This window comes from Macrobrachium nipponense, chromosome 16 (assembly GCF_015104395.2).
Source record: "Macrobrachium nipponense isolate FS-2020 chromosome 16, ASM1510439v2, whole genome shotgun sequence".
In the NCBI taxonomy this organism is placed as follows: domain Eukaryota; kingdom Metazoa; phylum Arthropoda; class Malacostraca; order Decapoda; family Palaemonidae; genus Macrobrachium; species Macrobrachium nipponense.
This window is the reverse complement of record NC_087209.1, coordinates 77691515-77711176: the sequence shown is the minus strand read 5'-3', so window position 1 is coordinate 77711176 and position 19662 is coordinate 77691515. Positions and strand designations below refer to the sequence as shown.

Genomic DNA, 19662 nt, shown 5'->3' with positions numbered 1-19662 from the left:
AACACGTTGAGCTGCTTTTTCTTTGGCCTAAGTAGTGTTCTCCCCTGAACTTTACCTCTTGACCAGGAACCTGTTTAAAGATTTTAGAAGTGAATAGCTTCCTCAACTGGACTATTGGAGCATTGGCTAAAAGATTGAGGACTGTCTGGTACTTTTAGAGGATTTTGCAACAGATTTGTTGGCTGTACTGTCTTGTGCCGACAAGGAAGTAGGAGGTGGTTCAGCAGCGTTCGTCTCTTTCCAATGCATATTTTAAAGAAAAGAGAGTTAAGGCGCTCGTTTGCCACCAAAGGAGTGACCGCTACCCAGAAGTTGACACTTTTGTTCTCGCCGCTGGACAAAGCTTACCTGTTCACACAGGACTTAGCTCAAGAGATTTTGAAGTTGTCAGAGAATAAATCCACCAGTGATCATTCAGCCCAGTCCATCAATTGACCCAGGGACTGCTCTGCCATCTCAATGAAATTCTTTTCTCCTCTCCAGCTACAGCCCCTTAGTGGAGGCAGACAGAGAATCCAACAGAGACCTCACACTTTATCTATGACCCCTCTGGGCTATACAGCCATGCTTGCTACAGATCTAAAGGAGCACGGATCAGAGGCAGTGCTTCCTTGCCAGGTAAGGAAACAAGTGTTGTCTCAGTGCTGGCAACTGTTTTGTGTCAAAGTCATTACCTTATTTAATGTTTTGGGATAGAATAAGTCCGTGGATCCCACTTACTCTCAATGTGGAATCAGCTGTGTAATTGCTTGGTAAGTTACTTGTATGAAAATTATGTTTTTATGATCAAATAGAGATCAGAGGCCCCCCTCCTCCCCTCACATGGACATACGGGCAGAAACGAATTGAAGCTCTCTGCCTAGTTTGTCCTCACAGTCCTTGCAAAGGGACAGAGCATGTTATCTACACCAAATTAGTGCCATTGTGAATTTTGAATTTTTAGGCTACCATAGGTATGAAGCTCATAGCCATGTAATTACTTGGTAAGTATACATAAAACTTTTATTTTATCATAAAAAAGTCATGTTCATTGCAAGTAAGGCACCCTTAAGCCATACAAGCTAACTCTGAACTATACTAGTATTTGGAATAGGAGCATAATGAGAAATTCTAAAGATTTTCTTTTCGTGAAAGTTGCTTTGCAAATAGCTAGCATTCGATCCATGTCAACGTCAGTCAGTGAAGTTTTATGGTCAATAGGTCAAGTAATATCCAGTGACTTTTGTTTTCCCACCCAAAGTTCCTGGGTTTATCACATCATAGAGAACACTCGCAGATTTAAATAGATTTGTTCAAACTATCTTAGTCATCACAACATTTACTACCATTGAAGCCAGTTTTTAACACTGAAATACAAAAGCAATTTGGTAAAAAGTAGAGCAATTACCATTACCACTCATGATGATGCAATAATAATAATAATGTTCATAAACGAAGCTGAGGAAATATTGTCATCATGATACTACAAAGTGCCACAACCAGAAATTGTCACACTATTTTCCAGGTCTCTATGAATGAATCCATCTGAGAAACTCCAGTCTACATAATTAGCATTGTGCTGTCATATTCTAAAGTAAATTTTAATTTTTATTGTGCAGTCATATTCTAAAGCAAATTTAGCAAGATTATGTATTTTCAGTAAAAATGGGAAATTCAATGGACAAAAGTTAATGGAAACTGTTACTTCACTATTGTTGGCAATACATAGTACAACTTGTGAAGAGAAAAATGTCAAAACATTGAGTTACTTATGCTCGCTTTAATTGTCATAAAAAATAGATAAATGAAAGGTATATTATTGATATATTAGAGCTATCATTAACTGCCACCACTAAAGATATATATATATATGTATATACATTGTGAGAAGTAATTTAGGAGTATATAAGAGACATTTTTATCCTTGAAATTGCAAAATTGTTTAGATAACTAAGATTTACCATTTTAATTTCAGAGTTTCACTCAGTACATCCCTTTGTCCATATATGAACTGCAGGCGTGGATGGGTGCACCATCTATTTATGTTTATGATTGTTCAAATGCAGCTATTATCATAAATTTGTTTGAGCAGTTTGCTGTACAACATGAAGAAGAGATGAAAGTAAGTTTCATTTAATAAAATTTTACTCAGTGACAGGTTATGCATGCATTCTGCTACATTTTGGGAAAAGTTTTAATTCTATCATGTAATTGTTTATAGCAAATGCCTTTCTGACTGTAGGGCACAACCAGCAGCAAATTAGAAAATACTTTTTCACACAGACTATGTATTTTAAGTATTTTACCTCATACTTAAGATTCTGGATAGTGTGAAAACTCACATATTGGAATAAATGAGGAGTAACACAATTGAGTTGCTCCATTGTTGGGAGTAGCCTTCTGTAACTGTTAGCTTTCATTTGTGAAATGTTTTTTTAATGCTGGTAGGTCATTTGTCATTTTATAGTATTTCATTCTTATTTATTGGTAAATCTCCACAAGTGTGCCTTTAATTTATCCCTTCAGGTGCATCTAATGTATAAATCTCTTTTGTATCTTCAAATCTTGTTATGTGTTTGGTCCAGTATGTTTTTCTCTTGTTATGTTTGTTAACAGGATTACACAAAAATTTACCTATGATTTTTATGGAAAAAACTAGTCAAGTTGTCCCTGTAACTTCAAGAAGTATTGAAAAGTCAAATAGGAAATTTCTCTTTACCATCAAGTGTTGAACTTCATATGTGTAAGGACAGAGACTACTATAGACATGCATACTCAATAAAGACATTAATGTGCAGAATGAAGGCAAGGTCATAACCTAGAGGTCAGAAGTCAAATAGGCCTTTAACAATTATGAAAAAGAGATAGATTTCATATTTGGCTTGCACTATCCATCAACAAAGTCAATGTGCAGTGATGTCAAGATCAAAGGTTAAATGAGGGATTTGATTAACCCTTAAACGCCGACTGGACGTATTTTACGTCAACATTTTTTGTCTCTCGGGTGCCGACTGGACGTATTTTACGTCGACATACAAGTTTTTTTAAAAATTTGCGGAAAAATACTTTTAGGCCTACCAGCCGAAAACTCTTGAATCACGCGCCTTGGGGGATGCTGGGAGTTCACGGATCAAGGTGTTGTTTTGTTTACAATTGTTACGCAGGCGCGCAAGCGCAAATTTCTTTCTTGCCGCACTAAAAAGTATCTGTGACACATCTCGGAAATTATTTCGTCACTGACATAATTTTTGAACCATTTTAAATTAGCCGTTACATGGAGTATTATATATGAAAATGTGCGCATTTTTGTAGAATACAACAAAAAAATACTCATGATTGTAGCTTTTATCAATTTTGAGATATTTTCATATAAATAACGATAAGTGCCAAAATTTCAATCTTCGGTCAACTTTGACTTTACCGAAATGGTCGAAAAACGCAATTGTAAGCTAAAACTCTTATATTTTAGTAATATTCAATCATATACCTTAATTTTACAACTAATTGGAAGTCTCTAGCACAATATTTCGATTTATGGTGAATTTATGAAAAAACTTTTTCCTTACGTCCGCTAGGTAACTCTTCCGAAAAAAATCATACATGCGATTGTGGTAATGTTTGCACCATTTTAAATTAGCCGTTACATAAAGTTTTATGTATGAAAATGTGCGCAATTTCATGCACAATACAACTGAAAACAACCCATGGTTGTAGCTTTTATCAATTTTGAAATATTTTCATGTAAAAAATGGTAAGTGACAAATTTTCAACCTTCGGTCAACTTTGACTCTACCGAAATGGTCGAAAAACGCAATTGTAAGCTAAAACGCTTATATTCTAGTAATATTCAAGCATTTACCTTCATTTTGCAACAAATTGGAAGTCTCTTGCACAATATTTTGATTTATGGTGAATTTATGAAAAAAATAACATTTTCTTTACGTCCGCGCGGTAACTCTTCCGATAAAATCATACGTGCGATTGTGGTAATGTTTGCACCATTTTAAATTAGCCGTTACATAAAGTTTTATATATGAAAATGTGCGCAATTTCATGTAGAATACAACAAAAAATAATTGAAGGATATAGCTTTTCTCATTTTTGAAATATTTGCATATAAATCACGATAAATAGAAAAAAACCACGTTCGGTCAACTTTGACTCTACCGAAATGGTCAAAAAACGCAATTGTAAGCTAAAACTCTTACAGTCTAGTAATATTCAGTCATTTATCTTCATCTTGAAACAAATTCGAAGTCTCTAGCACAATATTTAGATTTATGGTGAATTTTAAAAAAAAACTTTCCTTCCCTCCGCGCGCTGATTCTCCGCCACAAATCTCCGAAATCCGTATGTCCCATTCTCGGAATATTTGCTCCATTTCATATTAGGCATTTCATAGAGTTTTATATATGGAAATGTGCGCAATTTCATGTAGAATAAAACAAAAAATATTTGAAGGTTGTAGCTTTTCTTATTTCCGAAATAATTGCATATAAAAAAATTCGACATTTGGTCAAATTTAACTCGTCAGATATGGTCGAAAACTGCATTTGTAAGCTAATATTCTTATAGTATAGTAATATTCAATCATTTGTCTTTATTTTGAAAGAAATTGGAAGTCCCTAGGACAATATTTAGATTTATGGTGAATTTTTGAAAATAATTTTTGTTTACGTCTGAGCGTTACGAATTCATGCATTATTTTGTGATAATATTTTCTCTGTGTTGCTTTTATTGTTTTACAGTGTGTTATATACCAAAATGATCGCAATTTAGTGTACATTACAACGAAAAAAAAAGTAACTTGTTACCTTTAACCTTTCGCTCACAGCGCGATTTGAATACAATTATATATGAAATTTCGTTTTTGTGCTATCATATATCGCATTATTTATATATGATAATGATAATTTTTTTCATTTCTGATGGTTGCATACTAAACTTCAGCCAATGAAAAAAAAAGGAGCCAAAAATGAACTCTTAATCTTGAAAACTAAGCGCGCTGTGATTTTTTGAAAAAAAAAAATTTTTTCCGCTTCCGTGCTCACTCTGAAACACCTCCGGCACATGGGAGACATTTTTTTTTTACCGCTTCGGCGTTTAAGGGTTAATCTGTAGATATGTGAAAGGCAGAGATTACACACTTTAATTAAAAAAAAATTATTGTTGTCAGCTGGATCTCACCATCCCCCCACCACCCCCCCCCCCCCCCCCCATTTTTTTTTTTGTTCTGGGCATTTGTAACAGACTCAATTTAGACCATGGCATTAACCATGTTTGTCACTGTACTCAGAACATGCAATGATAGATACTATATAACAATGTGATTGACTCTAAATCAGTTCCTGAAATATGAAATTACAAGTACTATACAGTGGTACCTCGAGATACGAAATTAATCCGTTCCGAGGCGGCCTTCGTATCATGAGTTTTTCGTATCTTGAACTGCATTTTACATGTAAAATGCCTAATCCGTTCCAAGCCCTACAAAAATACCCCAGTAAATTATATTTCCAAGCTTACAACACATGTTCTAGGGTTACGACACCGATCCGACGGAAGAAATATGACACCAAAAAGGCAAACTACTGTACATACTTGAGTAATAATCAACTGCATGTAATGTTCAACCCCATTTTTACTGCATATATTAGGACTTTAGCATATGTCCCTTAGCAATAAGCCTAGCCTATGTTAGCAGTTGCTACTGTAGCCTAGTCTATGATTCTGACATCTAAATCTAAGAAGCTAAAAGCTTAGAATATACAGTGGTACCTCGAGATACGAAATTAATCCGTTCCGAGGCGGCCTTCGTATCATGAGTTTTTCGTATCTTGAACCGCATTTTATATGTAAAATGCCTAATCCGTTCCAAGCCGTACAAAAACACCCCAGTAAATTATATTTCCAGGCCTACAACACATGTTCTAGGGTTACGACGCCGATCCGACGAAAGAAATATGACTCCAAAAAGGCAAAATACTGTACATGAGTAATATTCAACTGCATGTAATGTTCAACCCCTTTTTTACTGCATATATTAGGACTTTAGCATATGTCCCTTAGTAATAAGCCTAGCCTATTTTACTGCATATATTAGGACTTTAGCATATGTCCCTTAGTAATAAGCCTAGCCTATGTTAGCGGTTACTACTGTAGCCTAGTCTATGATTCTGACATCTAAACCTAAGAAACTAAAAGCTTAGAATATGCCAATAAAGTGTATAAATAATCAGTATGTACTCATTTCAAATAATTATTAATTAATCATTAACTAAATACACAAAAAAAAAAAAAAAAAAAAAAAAAAAAAAAACCTTCCAATCGTTTGTTTACATTCAGCTCTTACAAGTACCGAGCGAACGCCAAGCAATAATTTTTCCTAGGACACAGTAAGCCATAAATTTACATTAGTATCTCTCTTCAACTAATGAAAATACCAAACAGTATAATAACCATTCATTTCTATTCTTTATTCTATCTTTACCTAATGGAGATACCGAGTTACTGACAGCTATAATGAAACATATACGTAATATTAAAACAGAAGAAGAATTCTAGAAAATACGTATTTGTTGGCTTTGATGATAGCAGTCCGATTTATTTTATATTTTATATCTAATTCACAATTTTTTTTTATTAAATGCATTGCATGTACTCATTTCATCATTTCAAATAATTATTAAGTAACCATGAACTATAATAATAATAAAAAAAAAGCTTCCAAACTTTTGTTTACATTCATCACTTACGAGTACTGAACGATCGCCAAGCAATCACTTTTCCTAGCACACAGTAAGCCATAAATTTTCATTATTTCACTTCAACTATTGAAACTACCGAACGGTATAATAACCATTCATTTCTATTCTTTATTCTATCTTTACCTAATTTTTTTGTTTATTAGATGTATTGCATGAATAAGTTGTTCAATTTACAGCATCCTTTTACCAATAGAATACATAGAGCACAAGGGGTAGATGCTGACCAATGGGAGAGCAGGATCTTATGGGGTGACTAGCATCAGGAACCAATGGGAGAGCGGGAAGATGATGGCGAGTTTACTCAGTTGGCGGCGCGCGAGTTTTAAAATTATTCTCGGTAGTCCGGGCGAATCTCGGGACTTTACTGCAACAACCTTTCATAACTTTTAACTATTTTCTTATGCAGAGCCAAAAAAATCTTCGTACGTATTTGCTTTCGTATCTCGAGTTTTTCGTAAGTTGAGCCTTTCGTATGTCGAGGTACCACTGTATTAGAAATTGAAGTAACAGATCAAATGCATCAAGTGGATATGAGTTTCTTGTAAGAGTGGTACAGTTAAATGGTTAGGGAAGTGGAACCAGTGCGCTGTGATAATAAAATAACTTTCCAGTTAAGCGTCAGTCTTTCCCAACTCAGGATGTCTTAGCAGACAGAGGGGTGGCTAGAGGTGGGCAGTATAATGTTAAGACCTCAGGTTTGTGGCTATGAAAAATACAAATTGTCTTAGAAATTTGTCATTTGTTCATAAGCGAACAAACCTTCGGTCTTAACAATGGGATAGACTCATACTTGGAGGGAGGTACGAGACATCCTAAACTGGCTGGGGGCCTACCCACCAGTCCAGCTCCAGAAGAAATAACTTCTGGAGAGGGACTGAAGCCCGTGAGAAGCCAGATAAACTAAAATCTAACTACCCAAACACTGAGTGACGTACAATGATATATGGGAGAATCATTGTATAGGGAAACAAAGAAAAACTTTGACTGGCCAATAACAAATCAACACACCAGGGTTTGTTATCGTTCGAACCCCCCCCCCTCCCCCCCTTACCAAGGAGTGGAGCATATGCTACTGAATAGAGGGTTGGATATTGTATACCAAGTGACCACACTATATCAGTATGACTACCTTGCCCACATGTATCAGACCATTCCAGCAAATGACGTGTCTATTCCTTAACCTGCCCAAAGGAAGAAGGAAAGTTACAAGAGACAGAAACAGACCAGCCAACTCTTTCATTCTCTCATCCACACAATCATCTTAGGTAAGATACAAAAGTGCCCTGTTAAAGGCAACTATGAGTTACTCAACCTGTTGGACAGCCACCACAGGACCCAGGGAAAACGTGTCTGTAGTTCTGTAGGCAACATCCTTAAGATAGAAAGAGTTGAACGTGGACTGGCACATAACCAGGTACCAGCGCTCAGCACTCTATGTACAGCCAAGTTCTTTTTCAAAGCCAGAGAGGGACCAATACCCCTAACGTCATGCACTCTAGCTTGCACAGATGTGATGGCAGAATCATCAAGAGTCAAGTATGTCTGTCTAATGGCTTCCCATATCCATAAAGAGATAGAATTCTTCGACACCTCTTTCTTTGTATGTCCAAATAAAGCAATAGTAAATAAGTATGTAAGTGTTACTTTGCCTATTATGTGGATAAAAACCATACAGATAAATCCATCGTATTATGTAGTAAAAATAATTTTTTACTTAAATCAACTACCGTATATACTTGTGTAAGACGTGATCTCGCATATCATGCAACCCCCAAATTTTCACCCTAAAACAATGATTTGAGCATGTATCTCATGTAACATGCGAGTTCAATCTTTGAGACCAAATTACAATAGGCTAACCTCTTTTCCTCCTGTTTAACTATTCCTTTTTCTAGCTATACTAACCCTTTTTCCCCCCATCTCTTTATCTATCCCATCTTCTAGTTAAGTTAAAAAGAGTAAGAGAGAAAGCTAAAAGTATCGTCAGTAAAGTTATACTTTTTGTGTAAATGTATACAGCCAGAAAACAGCTAATTTGCTATGAACCGAATCCAATAACTACAGCAGCTTGCTTGCATTTAAACCATCATACAATAGTAAAAAATTACTGTAGTTATGTAATGAATGATATTAAAAAGAATAGGACTGATATGTGTTTACATTACTATATTCTTATTCTCTATGGAGAAAAGATTGGCAAGGGCATATACTGCTAAATTTAAGCTGCTACTAGTAGCTGAAGCTGAGGAAAGAATGTTCATCTGCTAATGACTATTATGCATCGGCAACATGGAAACTTCGGTATAGCACCATCAAACTCGACCGTAAACAGAATTTGAGAGAAATGTGTTTTAATCAAAACTATTTGGCATGAAAGAACACATTTTACACTTCAATAAAAGATAAATAGTATGTAAAGCTCGTAGTATTCTGATGAAATCAAGTGAAAATATGGAACGCAATCTATTTTTTACGCAATAAACATACCCTCAGCGCCATCTGCTAACGAAAAAATAACTAAATTTTGTTTACAACGATATGAATTAAAGTGATATTTTGACTTGAAAACACTTTGTACAACATAAAATAACCTTATTCCATATTAAAAGAGTATTTTGAGATTCATTTATGCTAACTAGAAGGAAGAAAATTGCTCTGATTTGACTTCAGTAAAGCAAAATAAACTTTGCCTCGCAATCGTCCTCAGCTGATTTCCAAACCAAAACATTGTTTGCTGTTTTTGTATTTTATAATACAACAATAGTACTAATATGAAAATATATACAATATTATTGGATGCAGTGAAGTAAAGCATAACTTTCTAAAAGATCCATGGAAAAGATGCATGCATATCCATTATGTTTGTATTATACGCTAATTTTATATCTCATGTATGATGCAACCCCCTTAAAATTAGATCCAAAATTAGGTCTTCAAAAGTCGCATGGTATGCGAGTATATACGGTATATTATTATTGTAAAATATAATATTTTCATTATAGATTAAAAAATTATATAAATATATACGTAATACCCTGAACTTATGTGATTCAAATTGCGCAATTCACTATAGTGCGAACTTTTCATTGGAACCAAACTAATTATCATTTGCGAGTTCTTCGCAATAGCGCAGACATTTGCAAATCCTCCAGAAACACTGCAAAGCCCTGCAAAAGTCTTTATGTTTAATTTATTATGTAAATTTTTAAGTTAAAGCCTTTCTGCATATAATCTTTATTAAATATGTATTATTTTTATTTTTGTACATGCATGAATATGATACAAAGGTAATTACAGCACCTGTACAGTTAGTGCATGTACGTACTTTTACAAGATGCAATACCCATTCACAAAGTTACTGCACTTTTCAAAGATGATACACCTTCAGGAACTTTGTTTGATTTCTAAAGTACGTACTAGTATATTCATTTACGTTTTCGTGCTTTTAAGTGTAAAATCAATACGTATGGAGACTCTGTGTATGCTATTTATATTTTTGAAAATACATACAAAGGCAGTACGTAATTTACAGTGCTTGTCTCTATATAAGACCTTCATGATCAACTAGTAAAACATATCAGAAACATAACAGTTGTAGTTCTGTGAAAATTATTATCTTAACCTTGGAGAAAAGTACGTATGTGCATACAAGTTTTCTTTATTTTGTTGAACTGTGTACCTACCTTCGTTATAACAGACTTATGAAGTTTACCTTGTGACTAAAGAAAACTTATACTCTGAGGGAAAAAGAAAATGGCATCCCATGAATTAAGGGTAACATTAGTATGCGTACAAAAATGGATATGTATGTACGTATTAGTTCCTGTAACTACTTTTATGCCAATCAGTTACTTCTTTATTAGGGTAATGAATTAAACTAACTTTTAAATCAAATTACAGTAACTTTGATTTCATTTAAGTTAGGTTAATACTTAGAGAGCATGATTAGTGTCATATTTAATGTTAAAACTCTAGAAGTAAGCATTTAGTATTTGTATTTTTAGAGACTGTGCCAATCTTATGCAAAACTTCCCCTTATGCGAGGGGATCTGGAACCTAACCTCACGTAAGTTTGGAGTGTTACTGTATATTTAAAAATGTTTTAGGCTATGAGCAATTCATCAGAGATATTGGAGTTTATTTGCAGGATCATACTGTCCTAGCAAAGTTCTTATACGTTGATCAGTATCTTTGTATTTTTTCTTCTTGGTTATGGTGTCTCCGCAGTTGATATGGGGAATTTTTGCTGTGTTTTTTTTTTATTATTTTATGAATGAATAGGGGAGACTGGCTCAACTCCTCGTCTTTGTTGACCACGACCTCTCTCTCCTCCAACATAATTGGTTTCAAAATATGAAACATGCTCTTGTGGGAAATCATTGTCAGTGAAGTCTTCAAATCCTTCTATGACATCATCAACCAGAAGGAAAGCAAGTGCAGACGGACATCTCACTTTTAGATTGAAATCATCATCATAGTGATATCGTCATTTCAAACCTGTTGCAAGAGCATTTTTGCAAATATTTTGTGAGATATGAAAGAGGCAATATGTAACATCTACATTTCGGAATGTGTTTGAGAAACTATTGATGGGTGCTTTTTCAAAATCCAGCATCATAGTGTCTGGTTCTGCATTATGCAACAGTTCTTTTAGTGTAGTAGCCAATCTATTGTCAGTGGCTTGCTTTTTATCAGGAACAAGGTGAACATTCTTGGAACACTAATGCCATTGTCCACTAATTTCAATCCATTTCTTGTCAAAGTAACTAAACAAGGCATGGGTGATGGCAGAGAAGAAATATATTCCCATCAAAAGTAGAAACAGTAGCAGACTGGATAAATTTAGTTAAACACAACCAATCTCGAAAACAATCTTTAAACGAGCCAGATATAAACCATGTCTGGTGGCAAAATAATCATAAACAACCAATTTAAAAAACAGTTTAAACAAACCAGATAATAACAACCATTGTTATGGTAGTGAAATGGCCTAGTAACAAAATGACCAGTAATGAAATAAACAGTAGTGAAGTGTCAGGGAGCGAATTTACTAGTAGCAAACAGTTCAGCCACCTTGTAGTTCATAATAATTGTTGAGTTTTTTTATATTGCAGCTTAAAGGTAGCAGTGGAAGCAGTAGTCCAGTACCACCCACCTTTAGGCAGTGTATTCAGCTTGGAGCTTGTGGGGCAAAGGAAGTTCTTCCAATGAATCCTGATTTACCTGCAGATGTTTTCACAGCTTGTTTGACTACACCAATCAATATGGCTGTCAGATGGTATCTTCTCCAAAATAAAGGGAAGCTTCTAAATGGTCTTAGTTTGGATATAGTTGACAAGTAAGAAACTGTCAAGTTTGTTTTTTAATAAAATTTTCAGTTGATAATGCAAAGCCGTTTGTCAATTTTTTTTATTGCAGTTAATGCTTAATGCATATAAAAGCAGATCTAGTTGAGTGCTGATTTTCTTCTTAGATGAAAGAAATATAAACTGCCCTTGCACTCACCATATGTTTATGAAGCTTGTTCCTACATGATATACAAACCCTCTTGAACAAGGTAGTTAGGTAGTAACTACTGTTTGGTAGGCAGGTAGGGCCACCTGCCCGGATGTAAACACTCCACTTTGCTTTCGGCTGTCTTCCAATGAAGATATATGGTACAAAAAATACTGTACTTACATATATAGTAAAATGTGGAACCTTACCTTTCGAGTGAGGTGATCTCCGAAAGTGGCAACAGAGGAGGAGGACAAATGGCAGAAAACATGAACACTTAACTTTACGAAACACATTAAAAAATGGCAGAAAACATTAACGCTAAACTTTATGAAACACATTAACAAATGGCAGAAAACATTAACACTTAACTTTACAAAAAACGTAAAATTAAATGTTTTTCCTTGTCTTTTTGATTTTTACATGTTTTTTACTTTTTTATACTTTACATTTTGTTCATGAAACTTACCTGTCAGATATATATATATAGCTGTATTTTCTGAAGTCCAACAGAATTTTAAAAACCTCCGGCACACGCAGTGGTCGGCCAGGTGGTTAGTACCCATTCCCGCCGCTGGGGGACGGGTATCAGGAACCATTCCCGTTTTCTATTCATAATTTTTCTGTCGCCGGTACTGGAAACACCTGTTTTCATACAATCAACTTACCTGTCAGATATATACTTAGCTAAGACTCCGTCGTCCCCGACAGAAATTCAAATTTCGCGCCACTCGCTACAGGTAGGTTAGGTGATCTACCGGCCTGCCCTGGGCGGCAGGACTAGGAACCATTCCCGTTTTCTTTCATATTTTCTCTGTTGCCGGTGGTATCAACATTGTTGTTATTACCTCCTGACTTAGATTCTTATTTCAACCTTTTGATCATCGTTTCTCGGCTTTTTGGTGATGTATCTGGATCGTGGTTTTTGGCATTCGCTACTGTGGACTGAATTTGGACTTGCTTTTTGATTTTTCTCAGTATGTCTGACTCAAATGTGAGTGTGAGAATGTGTGTGAATGTAGGCTGCAGGGTGAGGATACCGAAGGCTTCGGTGCCTTCGGTTGATCCTCACACTGTATGTCGTAAATGTAGGGGGTTTCAGTGTTCTTCTACTAATACCTGTCATGAATGTGAGGGATTAAATGCAGAAGAATGGAAGACTTTAACTTCTTATTTGAAGAAGTTAGAGAGGGATAGGGTTAGACGTTTGAAAGGTGTGAGTACAAGGCCTATTGAGCCTTTTATTGACCCTATATCTAATCTTGATGATTTTGATTCTCCCTCTATGTCGACTTCACAAGCTTTACTTTCAGAATTGGCCTCTGAAATCGCCGATCTGAAGGCTACTATTCATAAGATGAAGTCCAAAATGGCGGTCTTACAAGGTAAGGATAGTGAAAGTGAAATGTTCAGTGAAGTGAGTGCTCCCAGTGTTGTGGAGGGGGCATTTGATCGTCCCTGCGACGCTCCCAGGCCTAGACCTCTTCCAAGCCCCCATACCCAGAGGAGAAGGAAAGTCGAAAGCCTTAAGGAGGTCGTGGGGAATCCCCAACGGTCAGACGTCCCTTCAGCAGGCTCTGTTTCGATTCAGGCTGCTCAGGGCCGCTATAGAAAAAGCGTCCTGCGAGAGTGTTTCTCTTCCTCTCCCTCTCCTTCACCTAAACGAGGGTGGAAGGATTCGGACCTTTCTAGGCCACTGAAACGGCATTTGAGAGAACCTGAATTGGATTCAAGCCCGGAGCGCTTCTCAGATGAAGCTCCCTCATCTATAAAAAAGGCGAAGGTGGCGTCAGCGTCTCCCTACATGGACGTAGCGGAACGCTTGCCTTCTACTTCTCCCCCGATTGAAGATGACGTGGGAGAAGCTTCAAGGAAAATTATCCTTGCTGTACAAGAACAGCTAGCCTCATTGGTGGGAGTGTTAGCGAGAGATCCTCCTCGTAAGAAGGATGTTTCGCTTCCAATCAAAAAGTCTTGTCCTCTCTCTCCTGCAAAACGCGAGGCGTCTTGCAGACGTGAAGCTTCGTCTTCCAAACATGCTGAAGAGGTTTCGGTTTCTAGGTCGAGATCGAGAGAACCTTATGGCAGAGACGTGACGCCAGATAGACGTGAGGCGTCTTACAAGCGCGAGGCGCCAGTCAGGACGCCAGTTGAGAGCGAGGCGTCATCCAGACGTCAGCAGTCAGCCAAGCGCGAGGCGTCAGCCAGGACGCTCGGCGGACGAGAAGCGTCATCCAAGCGTGAGGCGTCATCCTTTTATGGAGAGAAGCCTAGGCTTTTGGCGCCAACCAAGAAGGAAGCTTCTCTTAAAGCTCAGACTTTGAAAAGGAAGGAGTATCATTCCCTTAGTCCCTCTCCTATCAGGAGTTTGTCTCCCCCAGAGGAAAGACGTCCTGATTTGTCTACAGAGACTCCTCTAGACCCCGAGTTGGAGGAAAACTCGGAAGACGAGTATCATGGAAGAGAAGGACTATCTAACTATAAAGTATTGACAGCCCTGCTTCTGGAAGAATATGGAGACGATTTGACCCCTGCCGCTCCTCCTTCTCCGCGCTCTCTGTTCTCGAGCGCAAAGGCGAAGAAGTCTTCGTCTTTTCTAAGAATGAAGCCCGCCATTTCTATGAAGAGGGCTCTTCAGTCTTTAAATTCTTGGATGGAGTCGAAGAAGGAGTTGGTCAGAACGGTCTTCTGCATGCCCCCAGCGAGACTCGCTGGTAAACGGGGCATTTGGTATCAGACGGGAGAGAATATGGGCATTTCTCTTCCGTCTTCGGCAGAAGCGGACTTTTCAACCTTAGTCGATGCGTCACGAAGGCAAGGTTTGAACTCTGCCCGTGTGACTTGGGGCATTTCAGAGCTGGATCATCTCCTCAAGGGACTCTTCCATGTATTAGAAGTTTTCAACTTCTTAGATTGGTCCCTTGGGGTGATGTCCAAGAAGGCCCATGATTCGGAAGGACTCGACCCAGAAGTTCTCCTGTGTATTCTGTCATGTATTGACAAAAGCGGTACAAGATGGCTCGTTTGAGATCTCCTCTTTAATTTTTTGGAGCAGGTCTTCTTAAGAAAGAGGGACAGTCTTTAGTGCCTTTTTGACTAAAGCAGTCTCCCACTCTCAAAGGGCAGCACTACTGTACTCTCCATTATCGGACTTTTTGTTTCCTTCTCAGTTAGTGAAGGACATTTCTCGTTCATTAACTGAGAAGGCGACTCAAGACCTTCTTACCCAGTCAGCAAGGAAGAAGAAACCTGCTACTACTGGCGGTCGGAAAGAAAGGACCGAGTACATCTGTTCAGCCCTTTCGAGGTGGCCCTACCTCCACCCCGAGCTCTCTCAAGAAGGAAGGCTCCTGAGAAGAGAGGTAGGTCTGCCTTTCGTCCCTTTAAGAAGGGAAAGTGATGGTTCTCTCCTCCAAGCACCAGTAGGTGCCAGGCTCCTGGGTATTTGTGGAGTTCCTGGGCACGTATCAACACAGACGCTTCATCAATGTCTGTAATAAGGAAAGGATATCTTATCCCTTTCCTGGACAGTCCTCCCCTGACTTCAACACCGCGGGAACTGTCAGCCAAGTACAAGGATCCTGTGCTGAGGGATACTCTTCGATTGATGGGTGGATCAGATGTGGGACAAGAGAGCGATAGAACTAGTACTGGATCAAAACTCCCCGGGGCGGGGTTTTACAATCGCCTTTTTTCTGGTTGCGAAGGCCTCGGGAGGCTGGAGACCGGTACTAGATGTCAGCTCTCTGAACAAATTTGTTCAGAAGGAGAAGTTCTCGATGGAGACTTCTGCCTCAGTCCTTGCGGCTATGCGACAAGGAGATTGGATGGTGTCTCTGGATCTCCAAGACGCCTATTTTCACGTCCCGATCCACCCTTCATCGAAGAAGTACCTCCGTTTCATGACGGGGGAAGGATCTTTTCAGTTCAGAGCCTTGTGTTTTGGCCTTTCCACAGCTCCTCAGGTCTTCACCAAGCCTGATGAAGAATGTGGCGAGGTTTCTTCACCTCAAAGGTGTAAATATCTCTCTGTATCTGGACGACTGGCTCATCAGGGCCAGATCAGAGAGACAGTGCTTGGAGGACCTTACGTTGACATTAAACCTGATCAGATCGTTGGGATTACTCGTAAACCACGAGAAGTCACAGCTGACCGCCCCCAGACAGAACTTAGTCTATCTGGGATTCAGATGGATTCTCGTGGGGTTTCGAGTATTTCCTTCGCAAGAGAGAATTGCAAAAGGTTTGCAGAAAGTCTCTCTCTTCTTAGGGAAGGAACAGACTTCGCGAGGGAATGGCTGAGCCTTCTAGGGACCCTTTCCTCGCTCGAACAGTTCTTCCCACTAGGAAGACTTCATTTATGCCCACTTCAATTCTTCCTCAAGAGGTCTTGGAGTTGGAAGACCGGACATCTTTCAGACGCCTTCCCATTCCAGTTGGAGATGAGACCGCAATTGGAATGGTGGTTTAGCCCCCTCTGAAGGAAGGAACAAATGGAATCTCCCTGAAAATCCACCCAACCCAGAACCTAGTGTTTGTACACGCTCCGACGCGTCGGAGAAAGGTTGGGGAGTAACATTAGGCTCGAAGGAAGTGTCAGGCACCTGGGAAGCAGCACAGGTGTCTTGGCACATAAACTGCAAAGAGCTCTTCGCCGTACACCTGGCTCTGAAGAGTCTAGAACCTCTTGTTTCAAACAAAGTAGTTCAAGTAAATGTGGACAACACCACAGCACTTGCCTACATTCGGAAACAAGGAGGGACTCACTCCTTGTTCCTCTATACGAACTTGCAAGAGATCTTCTGCTTTGACGTCTCAGAGGAACATCTCCCTGCTTACAAGGTTCGTTCACGGAGAAAGGAATGTGAGTGGGCGGACAGGCTCAGCAGGAGGAACCAGGTCCTTCACACAGAGTGGACCCTACACAAAGATGTGTGTCAAGATCTCTGGTCTCTGTGGGGGACTTCTCATGTGGATCTCTTTGCCACGTTCCTCTCCAAAAGGCTGGCAGTCTTTTGCTCGGTCGTGGAAGACTCCAGAGCTCTGATAGTAGACGCCTTCCTACTAGACTGGTCTCACGTAGACGTCTACGCTTTTCCTCCGTTCAAAATCCTGGGACTAGTGCTGAAAAAATTTGTGGCTCCAAAGGGACGAGGATGACATTGATAGCCCCCTTTTGGCCGGCACAAGACTGGTTCACGGAGGTGGTGGAGTGGATGGTAGATTTTCCCAGATCCCTCCCAAGAAGGATGGATCTTTCTTCAACAGCCACACTTCCAGAGGTATTCATCAAAAACCTCCCCGCTCTCGCTCTGACTGCCTTTCGACTATCGAAAGACTCGTCAGAGCGAGAGGGTTTTCTCGTAAAGTTGCAAGCGCGATCGCGAGAGCCCGCAGAACCTCCACTAGACAAGTATATCAGTCCAAGTGGGAGGTTTTTAGAAGGTGGTGCAGAACTAAGAAGTCCTCCTCCACTACCTCTGTAGCGGAAATTGCGGATTTCCTTCTATTCCTGAGAGAAGAATCTCATCTAGCTGTATCCACAATAAAGGGATACAGAAGTATGCTTTCGGCAGTCTTCAGGAATAGAGGATTAGATCTGGCTGATAACAAGGATCTCCACGATCTCATAAGATCCTTTGAGACTACGAAGTCTAAGGAACCGGTCCCTCCTAACTGGAACCTAGACGTGGTACTCAAGTTCCTGTCATCCGAAAGGTTCGAACCTCCTCATCCGGCGTCGTTTCGAGACATCACTAGGAAATGCCTATTCCTATTATCTTGAGCTACGGCAAAGAGAATTAGTGAATTACATGCTCTGGAGGATAAAGTATGATTCAAGGGAGACTCAGCTATTTGCTCGTTTAAAACCCTGTTTTTAGCTAAAAACGAGAATCCCACGAATCCCTGGCCTAAGTCCTTCAAGGTTAAAGGCTTATCGAGTCTCGTAGGCAGAGAAGCAGAGAGGTCTCTATGTCCTGTAAGAGCTCTAAAATTCTACCTTCAGAGAAAACACCAGATGGGAGGCTCTAGACAAGGTCTTTGGTGCACGGTAAAAGACCCCACAAGACTGTTGTCCAAGAATGCTCTTGCATTCTTTGTGAGAAACGTCATTACAGACGCGCATAAGATCTGTCATGACGAAGAGTTCCGACTGTTGAGAGTGAAAGTTCATGAAGTGAGAGCAGTAGCGATGTTCTCTGGTTTCTCCTCTCGTTTTCAAGAATATGTCACTTAAAAACATCATAGATATGACATTTTGGAGATGCCCACTCAGTATTTGCATCTCATTACTTGAGAGACGTTCGTGTGACTATGAGAAATGTTTTTTCTCTGGGTCCTTTCGTATCGGCGGATACGATCCTGGGTATTGGAGCCAACACCAATCCTTAAGTATATACATACTTACCTTCTTTTTAGATATGTTCTAGAGTCTCTTCTAACAAAAAAGACTTGGTGCCGCACGGGCGGCCGTCTCTGTTGTTCAGTAAGAAACTCTTGTGATATCTGATTAGATGAGTATAAATTTTTTTTTTTGAAATTTATGTATGTGTGCGTATTGTGCTTTTTGAGTTATGGTTGTTGTGAAGAGTTCGGGGGATAACTCGGAACAATCTTTATTTCTAACGTGGTTAGGATCAGGTGGTCGGGATTGGTTGTATGCTCCTTCATAAGGTGTATTGTCATATAAGTGGATCAGCACCCATTGACAAAGTCCTTTCAGGCTCTGCCGAGTAAGCGGATAAGACCCCATCGGCAGACCCACAAGAACTATTGGCCATAGATCATATATCTCGCTAAAGTTTCTTGAGGTGATGCAGACTACTGGGCAAACACCCACGAAGTCTACCACCTATCAGGTAGGAACCAAGGTTTTATTTATACCTACAACATATGTTGTTTACCTGTCTATTCCAGAATTAGCTGTCTCTTACCCTCCACCAAAGGGTGCCAATCAGCTAAGTATATATCTGACAGGTAAGTTGATTGTATGAAAATGATATTGTTATGATACAATAAAGTTCCATACATACTTACCTGGCAGATATATACGATTATGGCCCACCCAGCCTCCCCGCAGGAGACAGGTGGAAGAGAGAAAATATGATAGAAAACGGGAATGGTTCCTAGTCCTGCCGCCCAGGGCAGGCCGGTAGATCACCTGACCACCTACCTGTAGCGAGTGGCGCGAAATTTGAATTTCTGTCGGGGACGACGGAGTCTTAGCTAAGTATATATCTGCCAGGTAAGTATGTATGAAACTTTATTGTATCATAACAATATCATTTTCAGTACCTCCGTCTTAGGATTTTGGAAACTTCATTGCCGCTAAGTATCCTGATTGTCTTTTGATTTATTTACTTGGATTTGTGGCTAGGCATACGCTATCTTAAATTGATTTGAATTTGATTCATTTTTG

The 19662-nt window shown here is 39.0% G+C and overlaps 1 protein-coding gene across 1 annotated transcript in view; it reads left to right on the top strand.

Moving 5' to 3' along the window:
• Nucleotides 1–19662, top strand: part of LOC135195837 (regulatory-associated protein of mTOR-like) — a 244149-nt gene that overhangs the window by 44381 nt on the left and 180106 nt on the right. The window contains exons 4-5 of the mRNA XM_064222351.1: nucleotides 1955–2101; nucleotides 11861–12084. Of these exons, the coding sequence (XP_064078421.1) occupies nucleotides 1955–2101; nucleotides 11861–12084 (371 nt within the window). The remainder of the gene's footprint in view (nucleotides 1–1954; nucleotides 2102–11860; nucleotides 12085–19662) is intronic.